The sequence below is a fragment of the Leucopleurus acutus genome (genome assembly GCF_964270905.1).
Source record: "Leucopleurus acutus genome assembly, chromosome: 14".
NCBI lineage: Eukaryota > Metazoa > Chordata > Mammalia > Artiodactyla > Delphinidae > Leucopleurus > Leucopleurus acutus.
In genome coordinates this window covers 78905329-78919644 of record NC_139156.1, presented here as the reverse complement: position 1 = coordinate 78919644, position 14316 = coordinate 78905329, and the positions used below count along the sequence as shown (strand labels likewise).

Below are 14316 nucleotides of genomic sequence, written 5' to 3'. Positions count from 1 at the left end.
GACTGCATAAAGACAAATCAATCTCCATGGCTAAACCACCATGAGCAAAGTCAAAAGATAGACTGGAGAAAAAAAAAGTACAGCTTATTACAGTCAAAGTATGAACATCTCAAATAAAGCACTCCTAGAAATTGATAAGATCAACAGTGCAGTAGAAAGATGGGTAAAAGTTATGAACACGAAAGGAAATATGGCTCTTGAACATATTAAAGGTAGTCAGCCTTACACGATAGGAAAAATACAAGCTAAAATACACTGATACATAATTTTGCACCTTATCAGGAGAGCAAGAATCCAGCTTTTTAATAACACCGGTATTGGCTGGAGGAGCAGATACTGCCTTCAACTGAAGGTGGGCATGTGAATTGGCAGCCGTCCCCTGTGGAGAGCAATATTCTAATATCTTTCAAAATTATGAATGCGCATGGGCTTTGACCCAAAAATTCCATTTGGGGGAATTTAGACTTACAAGTACGTATTTACATATGTGTAAAATGGCATCAATACAATATCTGGAAACAATCCAAATGCCCATTAATAGGAGATTGGCTAATTAAACGATTGCATAGTCATATAATGGGATACCAAGCAGTTACTAAAAAAAAAAAGTGATTAAGCTATCTACTGACATGGGAAGACTGCCAAGAAAACCTAAGTGGGGGGAATAAAAAGCAAACAGTACGTATATGATGCCACTCTTTGGGTAAAAATGAGAGAAAAAATAAGACTTTTTGTATTTGTTGGTATATGCCTTAAAGATGTATGAATGGAAACATAAGAAGCCAAGCGCAGAGGTTACTGATGGTGAGGGCAGGGGAAGGATGCCCATTACGGAAAGTTGGGCCCAAGAAAGACGACGTTCCACTGTAGAGCTTTGTATATTTTTTGGGTTTTGAACCATGTGAATGTTATTACCTTTTCAAAAAATAAAATAAGTATATTTAAAAAGCTTTATGACTCAATACCAATCAAAAGATGCCAGAAGTCCCCAGTTTTTAGTTGAATGGTAATAAGCCAATTTATAAACTAACACAAATACACCACCTTCTGAGCCGAGACTCTATAGAGTCAGGCTTTCTAGTTTCAAATTCTAGTCCCACAACCTAGAATTTCTGACTATGGATAAGTTACTTAGCCTCTCTTATCCTCAGTTTTCATATTTAAAAACAGAGAAGTAATTGTACTTACCTGCTAGCGTTGCTGAGAAGATAAATCCATGCAAAGCCCTTCAACAGTGGCTGCCAGTGAGTGCAATTATGATTTTAAAAAGAAACAACCACAGACTAGTTTTTCCCTTCGCCCAAATTATAACCAAGTTTTCATCTCATAAAAGGAAACATTTAAAAGGGGGTTAAAAAAAAAAGAACAAGACAGGAAGATGGCAGAAACATTTAATTCACATTTTCTATAATCTGGTGGGTACAACAGCAAATTATTTGAATTCTGTTCAAAATCAAAGCTGCGCCTGTAGATGTTACTTAGAGTACACGTAAATTTGGTGTGTGTCTATGTTGTTTTGTTTTACCAAATAATTTCCATGGTACCATGCACCCAGTCTGTATTTTGGTGAATAGCTATGGTTTCTGCAGGTACTTCAGTTTGCAAACTGCTGAGAGGTTTACTGTGAACTGTTCCCAAATTTCCAGATGAAGGCAATGCTGACGGAGATCAAAATAGCTGTCCTTTTTTATATACAGTGGCACCTAGATAAAGCTGTAAAACATGGCACAGTGTTTCATATACGTACAGAGATTATAAGTACTGAGTAACTCACAATGTTAAAATGTCAAAATAAAACGCTGGGCTTATCAGATTTCAAAACTGTAAAAACTATTACTAATATTGTCTGATCCTTCTCATAATCTAAGAATCAACACAAGAGAAACATTTAAATTTACCAGTTTTAATATACAGTATTTCTAACTTACATAGATGCCACTTAAGAAAAAAAAATAAACTCATGCCATTGAAGGAAGGAATATTTTCCTTTTCTTCCTTTTCATTACTTTATCAGCTGGTACAATCATTTCTGTCAAGTTACATTATCAAGTGTTGGACTTTTAAATTAGGTGATGAGATAAAGACAAAATGCCAAGAGGTATTATTGCCAGGCAAGCATTTTCACAATGCAGTTGGTACTCTAGTATCACTTGACAACAAAAAGGTATGTGAGTTGGAAAAAAGTTTATATCACAAGGACCATAAAACATCACCAGGCTCGCAAAACAAAGATTCCTATCACATACACATTCATTTGAAAAGCACACACATACACAAAAATGTAGGCTGCCCGCCACAATCTAATTTATGGTAAAATAAAGTTAATCAAATAGATTTCAGCTTAAGAATACTTCATTTGTTTATTTTCTTGGTAGTGAAAGATCTGTTAAAACCTTTAAAAGAACTTTTTACCCTAACTAGATCTTTTAATTCCTAGAACTCACTCTAATACACAATTGTAACTAATCTTGAAACAAATCACAGTAAAGGAAAGAAGCAAGAAATGGAAATGACCAAAGATCTTCTCCAGGAAACAGAGCTTAAATAATAGCCTTTAACTGAGGGAACAATGAAGTGACACTACCAAAAAGATTTTTAAACTTACAGTAATAATAGACAAAGTGCAAAACATTCACATTTTCTTAGACTCTGAAAAACACTAAGAATAATTCTTATTAATTTACCAGCAAGATTACTTAGATATTCACTTTTTAGACAAATTTACCTGAAGGTCCCCCTCTCCCACCAGACAATAACTTGCATCCCTAAAAATGAAAAGAAAAAGTAGAGGAGCCTCCAACCAAGTCAGCCTGTTTTATTCAACTTAAAAGAAATACCACCACTGTCAACAACAAAATGAAAACTCCAGGTCTATAAAGGTTAGAAATGGGGTAAGAAAATAATTAAATAGTGAGATCTTACTCCCTCAAACCACAGACCTCCAAGGGACGGCTAAGTATTTTTAAAAGGGATAAGCCAACTAAATACAAGTTAAAATATGTCACTAAAAATCATCAGTGAACACATTCAGACTTTGGCAGGATAAGATATGGGTTTAAGAGCACTTATTTACTTCATGAAAGACTGATACCGCGTGACTTCTACACAGATGCAACCTTCCGAATTAATCACATTATATATACTAACACCTTTTAAAATAATCAATATTTTAAATATTAAGGATATTTAAATCCTAGGTTTAAAAAATGACAGTTTAGGACTTATGAAGTCATCTGTTGGTACAAGTCACATGAAGTACCATTTATATACAAAGAACTAAAAAAGAAAGGGTGGGGAAAGGGGAAGCTTAGAGAAGGTATGAATTAATTTATCTACTTAAATACCCTACCAAAGAAAATCAGATTGAAAGAGCATTGCATAGACTGTATTCTGAAATAAAGTCCTTTAAAAATGCTTACTTTAAAATAGTAAGTTTTGTGTATATAGTGTTTTCATTTGGTGTTATAAATCCATACAATTCCATTCAAATTTTATCAAGATGGAAACTGTTAAATAAGTATTTATGCGATTTTTTTGGTTTATTAAACAAAAATTTCTAAAATTGGAGTAGGGGCAAAGAAACACACAATCAATAGAAACTGATTTACAGGTTCTAAAGAATCCTCTTGAGCCAGCCCACCGCAGGCACGTGAAATCTGGCTGGGTAGCATGGGGATATTACTTATTCACCTTTGCCGAAGCAGGTCCTTTAGACCAAAGCAAAACACAACAACAACCACCTAAAATCTTCAATAAAAACCAATGAAACCGAAGCCTTGGGGATTCTAAGTTATAACTATACATTGAAAGGGTCATTGATCACGCTGACACTTCCATATTACAGAAGGTGACACACAGAGCTAGGCAAGGCTAAAAATACATTTAAAAATAACTGACGAATTTTTGTCACTGATACCTGCCCTAAGCAACATTTGCTCCCTAGCTCTCCTTTTCCATAATAGACTAGTTAACAGTATTATTCAGATGGAGACATAGTCATTTAAGTTTGACAGCTGGAAATAAAGAATAGAATAAGCACAAAGCCAATTCTAAACAAATGGAATAGCAGAATATTCAACAGATGGAAACACATGGAATTAAATACAGAATTAGTGTAGTTTACATGTTTTAAAAGTATATACTTCCTTTACAAATATCTCTAATTGATAATCTATTAAGAAGCATAAATATTCAAGTGAACATCTGAATTTTCTCTTTAAGAGTTCAGAATTCTTGAAGTCTGAAGATTAGTCTCCTTCTGCTGAAATGTCCAAGACTAAAAAGGCTTCACACAGTCACTTTATGTCTCTAATTAGACATATAAAAGCCTCTATTACCTACTGTGTTGTAGTAAGACTTTGAAATTCTGTAACTCTTTTATACTTGTAGAAAGCCTACAAGAGAAAAAAGAAAGCATATTAGCACAGCTAATATGATGTGTACACATTTCAAATTATTGATGCTGTTATATGGGCTACAATTTGAAAGCAAAATCGAAAATAAAATGATGTAAACAACACTAAGCAGTGAAGCTTCCATTTTCAAATGCGTATGCTATAATTATTAAAGACTGACAAAACAGAGCTGCAGTTCGTTACTCTTGGTTTAGAAGGGGCAAAGGAAGCCAGTTACTTCATATTGTCAACAGATTCTAGATTAATGATGGGAACAGTGGTATGATAATTCATTACAATAAAGAATCTCAAATCATTTACATTGCCCTTATAAATTCATTTTGCACATTACTCTCCAAATCCGCTTCTTTCTTGTTGTTCCCCAAACACGGATTTGTTTTAACCCAAACACTAATTTGTTTTAACACAAAGGCACAGGTTCTATTTATTCTGTCTATTGATGAATCCCTGTGCCCTCCATCTACCCATATTTATAGTGTTCAATAAATTATTATTGAGTGAATAAATGAATGAAATGCTTCTGAGCCCAGACCCAGAAGTAAAACTCTAGAATGGAAATCATCAAAATAAAATTCTATAAGCTCAATTATCCTTAGGTACAATTCAGGGTTGATACAATAAAAATCTAATGTTTTTCTTTCTATAGCTTAAGATAATGTAGAATGCAGTACTGAGCTCATTTCTTTAAGAACTTAATAATAGCTTTTCTTATATTGAGAACTTAACGTATGGTAAGCAACGTTCTAGGCTCATCACAGATATAATCTCATTAATTGTTTTAAAAAAATTCCACAAGGTAGATAAAATTAACCCTGATTTTACATTTTAGGAAAACTGAGGCTCAACTAAATCAAGTAATTTTCCCAGGGCTGCTCAGCTAGTAGAGTAGGTGGGTTCTAACCAGTTCATCAGATCCCAAGACCTTATGTCCTCTCAAAATATCTATGTCCGTTATGGTCTCAAAAACATTTTCTTTATATTCTTACAAGCTGTAGGATTAACAGAAAATGAATTCTTACTCTAATCCTCAGAATATTAGAGGACTGAAACAGTGTTTACTTATTACGAAAAAACATTATGATTATTAAACAAAATAAATGTGTAAAATCATATGCTGTACCTCAAAGTACCTGTTTTTAAAAAAACCTATCAAAATACATATGAAGATATGGTAGAAACCAAGGTCCATAACTAAAGAAAAGAGAGCTTAGTAAAGAGCAGCAGCTGAAAAAAACAATGAAAAAAGTATGCTCAAAGTCTGATTTAGATACAGAATGGAGAGTGTCAGAAAACTCAAAGGTTATCATACAAATTAACTGTAGGTTACCTTTTATGCGGGGAGTACAAACTCGCCAGCACTATACGGGACCAGAATCTCTGTGAAGATGCATTCCAGACCTCACAATTTATTACATAAGAGAGATTTTCCATATTCTCTATTATTATTCTAAGACAGACACAGGAAGGCACAGAGTGTACCTGCATTTACCTACTGCTTTACCGGTACTTTCAGAGGGATACTAAAATATATTTTAATAGCCAACAGGTATATTAATTTGTTCCCTGGAAAATAAGCCCTTTGATATAAATGTTGAAACCATCAAAAAATGGCTGTTAGTGTAGGAAAGACATTTGCAGAGTATTCAAGATAAAGAAACCACATTTCCCAGCCTTCCTTGGCCAGAACCAAAGACAATGCTCACTGTATGTCTCTGCCCACTAGCATCACATGACAAAGCAATGCTGTCCTAGCTGCCCTAATTGAGGCAGAATTGTATTATATAGGTTGTCAGACCAAGAAAACTACCAATTCACTTAACAAGAACAAATGCACAAACCCTCCCAAAGTGTAACACAATAATTTTTTGTGTTAGTGCAGCCAAAATAATTTATTATTTAAATGGACTGATAATCAGGTGGAAGATACAATGAACATATCTCATTAACGATTATTAAGAACTGTAATATTTTTTAAGGAAAAAGTAAGAAATGTATAGAATACATATGAAGGAAACAGTTAAATTCGACTAAGAAATAACAGAATGACTAAATTGTGGTATGTCCATGTAATAGAATATTGGCCTATATTAAAAATAGTGCTTATGTATTTAAAAGTTGCTAAAAGAGTAAATCTCAAAAGTTCTCATCACAAGAAGAAAAACTCTGTATGTGTGGTGATGGATGCTACCTAGACTTACTGTGGTGATCATTTTGCAACATATACAAATAGTCATTATGTTGGACACCTGAAACTAATACAATGCTGTATGTCAATTATACCTCAATAAAAAAGAAAAAAATAACACAAAAAAATTTTAATAATATTGGGAAATGATTAAATGTAATGCCAAGTAAAACAGGATAAGAAAGCATACAAAATGTATGGTTTCAACTCTGTAAATATGTACACACACACACACACACACACACACGTACGTAAATTTTTTACGTATAAGTAGTGGGAAAATACACATTAGAAGTAGGCCAAGGGCTTCCCTGGTGGCGCAGTGGTTGAGAATCTGCCTGCTAATGCAGGGGACACAGGTTTGAGCCCTGGTCTGGGAGGATCCCACATGCCGTGGAGCAACTAGGCCCGTGCGCCACAACGACTGAGCCTGCACGTCTGGAGCCTGTGCTCCGCAACAGAGGCCGCGATAGTGAGAAGCCCACGCACCGTGATGCAGAGTGGCCCCCGCTTGCCACAGAGAAAGCCCTCGCGCAGAAACGAAGACTCAACACAGCCATAAATAAATTAATTAATTAATTAAAAAAAATACGCCAAATGTTGAAATCGTCCTAGGTGGTAGGGTTATGAGTGATTTTTAAATTTATTTTCTAAATTACACTTTCACATGTTTTTCCAGATTTTCTATAATGACCATGAATTATTTTAATATTAGGGGGAAAGAAAGATGAATATTTTAAAAGAGATTGAAAAAGCAGATGGCTGCCATTTGTTTTCCGTGGGGAGGAAAAGGGAGATTAAATTAGGCTGTACCTTGTTTGTGTAACCATCCCACCCTGAGTGTCATTACCCTTAAGGAAAGAAAGGTTTCTCACATCTAGTCTAGCCATAAAAACAATAAGACAATTTTTTAAGTACTGAAAATATTGGGGCACTAAACATCCAATGGTGTTTGTAAATCACCATCCCCACGCCCACCACTGCCATGGACTTCAGGTAGCGTCTTGTGATTTAAAAGTGTCACACAGGACCTCGTTTTATCTTCACGTTAACTCTGTGAGAAAGGTTTTTACTCCTCTTCATTATACAGAGAAAGGAAACAAACTGGGAGAAAGGAGTGATGTACCTGAGCTCATGCGGCCAGTAAATGGCAGGGCCAGGATTCTAGAACGCTAGGACCTGATTCTGAGTCCAGTACTCTCTAGGGAGCAATAAAAGGTTACTAGCAGGCTCTAGTTAGAGAACTCAGCTGGAAGGGTTGCATTTGTGAATAATTCCTTGTGAGACGCAGAGAAATTCTGAGGAAGTTAACATCTGCTTCTTTCTCAATTTAATTTTATTTAGATTTAAATACGTTTTAAGAAGGAGATTCCCAGATATAGAGAACTAGTGGTTACCACTGGGGAGAGGCAAAATAGGGGTAGGGGGTTAAGAGGCACAAACTGCTATGTATAAAATAAGCTACAAGGATACATTGTACAACACAGGGGATACAGCCAACATTTTATAATAACTATAAAAGGAGTATAACCTTTAAAAACTGTGAATCACTATACTGTACACCTGTAACATAATACTGTACATCAACTATTCTTCAATTAAAAGTGTTTAAATTGATTAAAATATTTTTTCATTTAAATTTCAAATAATTTAAATTTAATTCAGCTTCTCCTATTTTATCTTACTACAAAGCCTCATAAGTGGGTGGACTGAATTTTTCATGAAACACCAATTACTAGTGGACATGCTATGTCTACCTTGTGTTTGAAATCTCAACCTACATGGTCATCTTTAAATACAGGGGAACAACAGGTGAAATCTTTGCTATTAAGATGGGGAAGGGGCAATTAATTTATTTTTAATTTAACTGCCTCTTTTTAACTTAAAAATGCATGTTAAGAAAACATTATAATCTCTGTATTACTTTGTTCGTTCTTTCTTTTTTTAATTCTTCCTTGATTTGACTTTGCCTTTTTTTCCCAGGGCAGTATAGTATTGTTTCCTCTGATTTTCTATGATTCTTTTCCTTCTCTTCTGTATTCTTCACTTAGTTGGTACTGCATGTATCTCTGTAGGCAAATTCAAAGTATTTTTGAAACCATCTGTGGTATAAACAAAAAGCAAACTGTATGTATGTACACAGGAAACAATGGGGGAAGCATGAGTGAAAGAAAAATGCCTCCTCAGATTAAGACACAGAGCAGCTGAAAGGTTTAATGTCTTTTTCTTTCCTCACCTTCTGAGCCAAACTCTCCTTACTCCTGCTATTGTACTTGAATGAGTTAAAACCAGCTAAAGAGAATTTTATTAGGAGAATATTTCCCCACAAAATTGAGAAGGCAAACTGGGAAATGCCGGCAATTTGAAACTATTAGTTTTTCCTGTAACCTGTAGAGAAACTGGCTTGTGAGTGCAGGTACGATGCTATATGACAATAATGCTCCCTCTCTGTCAACAAAACAAAGCAAAACAGACTACTTTAGCAAAGACGATGATCTTTGCAGTTTGTTGAAACCAGCAGGGGAATCAAAAGTCTTCACTATGAAAACAGTTCTTACCTTCCAAAAGCATTTAAAAGAGCAACTATTTCTTGTCGAGTGAGTTGGAAGCCTTTAGATGGGCTGTTCTCTGGAAGCTTTTGGATTTCTTTTTCTGAGAATAATATCTTCAGGGCAGTTCCTAAACCCTGAGTCTAAAGAAAATAGTGATAAACTTTTAATTAAATTCATATAATAATAACTGCTATAAAGGTTTAAAGGAATACTCAGTCACTGTGATGAGAGTCAGGAAATTCATATTAACTGAACTTTTCACCAAAATGTTCAACTATGTAAAACACAGTTTCTACTTCCTCACAGATTATGCATATGATAAATTTATCTAAGCTGTTAAGGAAATCTGAATAGTTTAACACTTTTTGGATACATATCCTATTATTCCAAATTACTAACATGCCTTTTTTTAACGTAGAAAATATCACATTAGGATTACAGTGTTCAATATGTAACTCTGAAAGCATTCTTTATAGCCCCTAACAATTCAAAACTTAGAAATAAGTATCAGTTTATAGGTATAGTGATACCTACACTTAATAATTTCTCAATTATTAGCAACAGAGAAAAAGAAAAATCTGATTTCAGTGTAGCCTCCATTAAAAACATTCTGTCTCTTGACTTTCTATGACTTAATGTCATCTTCGTAAAAGAGAAAACAGTCACACAATCCTTTTTACACTGAAATATTTAGGTAAATGGGCCTGCTGGGCAGAACTTCCCATTTTGTGACTAGGGGGCCTCCTTCTTTTGATCATTGATACAAACTAAGTGACCAAAATTTGATAATTAAATTTCTTAGATAATTATATTTTACCTTTTATATAGGTATATAAAATACCAATACACTCTATTTATAACCACCAACTCCAAAAATGAATCTGAGATTGTACCAACAGAAACAGATACAATAAAACTAAAATCATTAACCTACAATAGTAGGAAAAACGTACTAATACATACACATATAACACACAGAGTCTAATATTAATCGTTTTTATAAATAAAACAGAAAAACCACACTTTGGATTTCTAATTCAATGAACAATGAGGACATTTTAGTAAAAACTTTCAACTTCTCAGTGGAGAAATTTAAGGTTAGTAATAGTTTCAAAACAGAAGACAACACACAAACCTGTAATTTCCCCCATAACCTGCATTTGTCACATCCAACACAGTCCATTATACGGGAGATATTCTTGAAATGCAACCGGAATTCCTCCTAACAAGGCAGAACACATGTTCATTCTAATCAGACATTTAAAATTAAACTGCATTTGTCTGAATTATAATAGAAGTTTCAAAGCTTATTAATGAATGAGTTGTGTTTTTCAACAATGAAGTATTTGAATTTGTATAGCACAACATGGCACATAAAACAGCTAACTTTAATAGCAGTTTATAAAATTCATTCTATATATTAATTCAACAAACTTTTGATTGAGGGGCCACTCCACGCAAAGCACCAACATGTACCCTACAGGGGACACCAAAGTAAATAATACACGGTTTTTACTCTGAAGGAGCTTAATTGCTGCTTCCATTTGATATCTGTGTACAACCAGTGGTAAATACATCTATATTATGTTTCATTTATTTTTGATGCATTGCTTTGTGTGAGTCTAAATCAGAAAGCTAGTCCTAGAACAATAATCAGTGTCCGTATCTCTCTCCTTAGGACCACACCATGTTTATAACATGTATTCCCCATCAGCACCGATGATCACAGGGCTATACAAGGGGTCTGTGATCTCACAGTCCCCCACATTTGCTAATGCAGCTTCTCCAGGGACGCTTGCTTACTGGATCCTTGACTTTTGCTGTATTAGTTTCCCACACAGTTAAGATGCCTGTGAGCATCTGTGCATGGGTTTCTGTGACTCTAAGGTCAGTCTCACCTTCTCTGAGGACAAAACTAGCTAAGAGGAAGTTTCCTCATCTTTTTCACAGGGCAAACATAGAAAATAAAAATCATTTTATTGCACCGAGGTAAACATTTTATTGCAAAGAGCTGGAGTGAGTCACCCAAAAACTTAAAGCGTTTGGAGGAATCAATACCTTGGCCAAAAGAAACACAACATAAATAGAACACAAAAACTCCTTTGCTCTCCATTCTCATGTAATTCATGTTCTTTGGAGCAGATGGAAAAATGGACTTATATTCTCCTTTCTACACCTTTGAAAAACGGGAAACCAAATTTCCAGCATTTTATAACTTGAAAGCTAGCTGTGAAACCTTACTCTGCTCTCAGTCTTACCTTCCTCACCTATAAAAAGATACGTAATTATAGTTGTCTTGATCAGAAGTATAATATTTGTATCAACACTAAGAAAATAGGAAGCATTACAAAAATGAATTAGCATTATGTTAAATACTGTAATACTAATATACCTCTAAAACAACCATAAACAAAACGACCTTCCAAAACTAAAACATAGTTGTGGCTAAATTACTTCATTTCAGAAATACCAAGGAACTCTTACTAATGTATTCATTCTTGTAGCATATCCACATCTAAAACATCTCGGGGCCAAATGTGTTTCAGAATTCAGAATTTTTGAGATTTTAGAAATGTAGTACACACACTATATATTATGTAACACCCCACCAGAGTGTATGGAAACACCCTGTAATCAAATACATGACTGTTTTTGCAACAAAATGTAAGGATATTCATACAAAGCAGAATTTTTAAAAAAACATTACAAATATCCTTACACCAGTTCAGGTTAGGTTTTGCTAACAAATTAATTTGTACCAAACATAAGAAAAATGTTCAAGTTTTTGGAGCTTTTTGGATTTCAGAATCGCATATAAAAAATTGTGGAGCTGTGGTAGAAGACTATTTGCCAGTCAATTTCAAATACTTTTATGAACACTGTAAGGGTACAATGTATTCCTTAATTACTGTAAGCAAATGAAAACCAAGTGCTTGTAACATCAAGTTGCATAATGTTCCTAAAATATAGTCTCCTTCTGACATCACAGGTCAACAGGTAATTTTTGCCTTATATGTTAGTCCGTTAGGACAAAAACATAATAGTTTCAAAACTGTAACATTTTGTAAAGTAAACATTAGAAAATATACTATTTACTGCCTTCAAAGTGGCTAATAGTGCATGATTGTTTTTAAGACGCATCAAAACAGCAATAAGTAAACGAAAGAAAATAAAGTAAGAAAACTTTCAAAAAATGCCTTTTGAAAAGACATTTACAAAGGTGTCATTAGTCAGAGGTATGACTGAGGATTCACTAAGCAGTTGGGCAAACTAGAAAGGAGAAAGGAATTGAGAAAGAGCTTTTTGTATCATTTATAGTAAAATCCAATCAGACCAACAAGATGGTGAACTGGGAAAGAAAGTTTAGATGAACAGGATTAAAACACAACCAGTAAACTGTTCCCCACCCGGTCCCCCAGTCAAGAACTTTTTACCTTTAACGAGTTGGCCCCCTTTTTGTCACCTGCAAACATGGATTTCTCGTCAAAGTGCATGGGAAAGGACCTAATGAAATGAAAATATTATAAGCTACAGATGAAAAATTCAAGCTCTGGCAGAATTTTCTATCTCTACAAATATTTAAAATTCAGAATTTACTCATGTGTAAGGTTTGGTAATGTGGGAAGGTGGCAAAGAGTTTGAACTATTCAATCAAAGAGTAAAGCAAGATAAAGAGGGCTTTGTAATTTATGAGAGTGTAATGTTTTGAAGAAATTACGTGACAAAAATAACCTAAAAAATTAACTAAAAACAATCTGTGTGAAAAAATGTACAAAACTCTTAACATTTTAAAACATTTAAAAAAATTTAATGCATAATTTACCTTAGACATTTCTTAACCCAACTCTCCTCTGTGCTCATTTTTAACAATCAGTAAAGTGCAGTTTTATACACCCAGGATTTTTTTTTTAAGGTTATATTGTAGAACGTAAGGCTAATGTCCTCTTAGGTAATCTAACCTTATGCTAGCACCTATTACCATCTGAATTTAAGTAGCAACTGGAAGAATACAATATTGGTAGAAAGAACATTAAAGTAGCATTAAATTTTGGTACTACATAAAATTTTAAGTTATATTTAAAAATACAGCCTAGAGGCTTCCCTGGTGGCGCAGTGGTTGAGAGTCCGCCTGCCGATGCAGGGGACACAGGTTCGTGCCCCGGTCCGGGAAGATCCCACATGCCGCGGAGCGGCTGGGCCCGTGAGCCATGGCCGCCAAGCCTGCGCGTCCGGAGCCTCTGCTCCACAACGGGAGAGGCCACAACAGTGAGAGGCCCGCGTACCGCCCAAAAAAAAAAAAAAAAAATACAGCCTATTCTCGAGTGTGAAAGTTTATGCAACAAAGCTTTATAGACGCTTTTCAGTCAACATTTTTAGAAATATTTTTAAAATGCTGCCATTCTATGGAACACTTTCCTTCTCAGTTCTAATTCTCTCTTTTCCTAACTTTCAGGAGTCAGTTTTTGTTTTATCAATATTTCAAGAACTATCTCAATCAACTACAGAGTGGAGAATTTCAGATCACTGACAATTCAATTCTTACTTTGTATCTTGAAAGATATTCAGTAGAAGGGTTTTTGTGTCAGCATCCTCTTTTACATTTCCAGTGTAAAGGTCGACAATTGAGCGCTCAAAGTAAGGGGCCACCTTTGATAAAGCTCGAAGTTCAATTAAATATAAAAAGTACAGATTCTTTAGCCTTCTTGGGCCTTCTCCCTTGGTTTCCACAGGGTCGAAGCGGCGTTTAAATTCTTTCATATTGGGTCCCCAGGTAGGTTTACCCCAGGTTTCTAAAGAGAAAGGGAAATATATTATACACTCTTAATAAACAGGATTTTTGCTCTATAGAGAATATGTATTTTCCCCAACAATTTTTATACTAATAGAAAAAATCTGATTACCTTCCAAAAGATAATTTGCGCACAGATGTAAATTGATACTAGCATGAAGTCCCGATATAAGCTTATAGAAGACTCTTTTCTCCAAACACAAACCTATTCAGAAAAATATTGAAAAAGAAATCACATCCATTTAGGTAACAAAAATACTGAATCAACAGGATTAGGTACATGGGCTTATTTTTAAAGTTAACATTCGAGGACATTAAAAACAAATCAAGGACTAATATAAAATAATTAGATTGAGATACTATCACTAGAAGATA

At 34.5% G+C, this 14316-nt stretch overlaps 1 protein-coding gene across 3 annotated transcripts in view; it reads right to left on the bottom strand.

The window, feature by feature from the left end:
- Positions 1 to 1202: 1202 nt before the first annotated feature.
- ERO1B (endoplasmic reticulum oxidoreductase 1 beta) overlaps positions 1203 to 14316 on the bottom strand; it is a 63945-nt gene continuing 50831 nt past the window's right edge. For 2 of the 3 annotated variants that reach the window (XM_082854842.1, XM_082854844.1), the window contains 6 exons: positions 14054 to 14146; positions 13696 to 13942; positions 12587 to 12656; positions 10288 to 10374; positions 9159 to 9292; positions 1203 to 4394 (listed from right to left, as the gene is read on the bottom strand). In XM_082854842.1, the coding sequence (XP_082710968.1) occupies positions 4334 to 4394; positions 9159 to 9292; positions 10288 to 10374; positions 12587 to 12656; positions 13696 to 13942; positions 14054 to 14146 (692 nt within the window). In that variant the 3' untranslated portion in view covers positions 1203 to 4333. The remainder of the gene's footprint in view (positions 4395 to 9158; positions 9293 to 10287; positions 10375 to 12586; positions 12657 to 13695; positions 13943 to 14053; positions 14147 to 14316) is intronic. The other variant, XM_082854843.1, reaches the window with a different exon arrangement.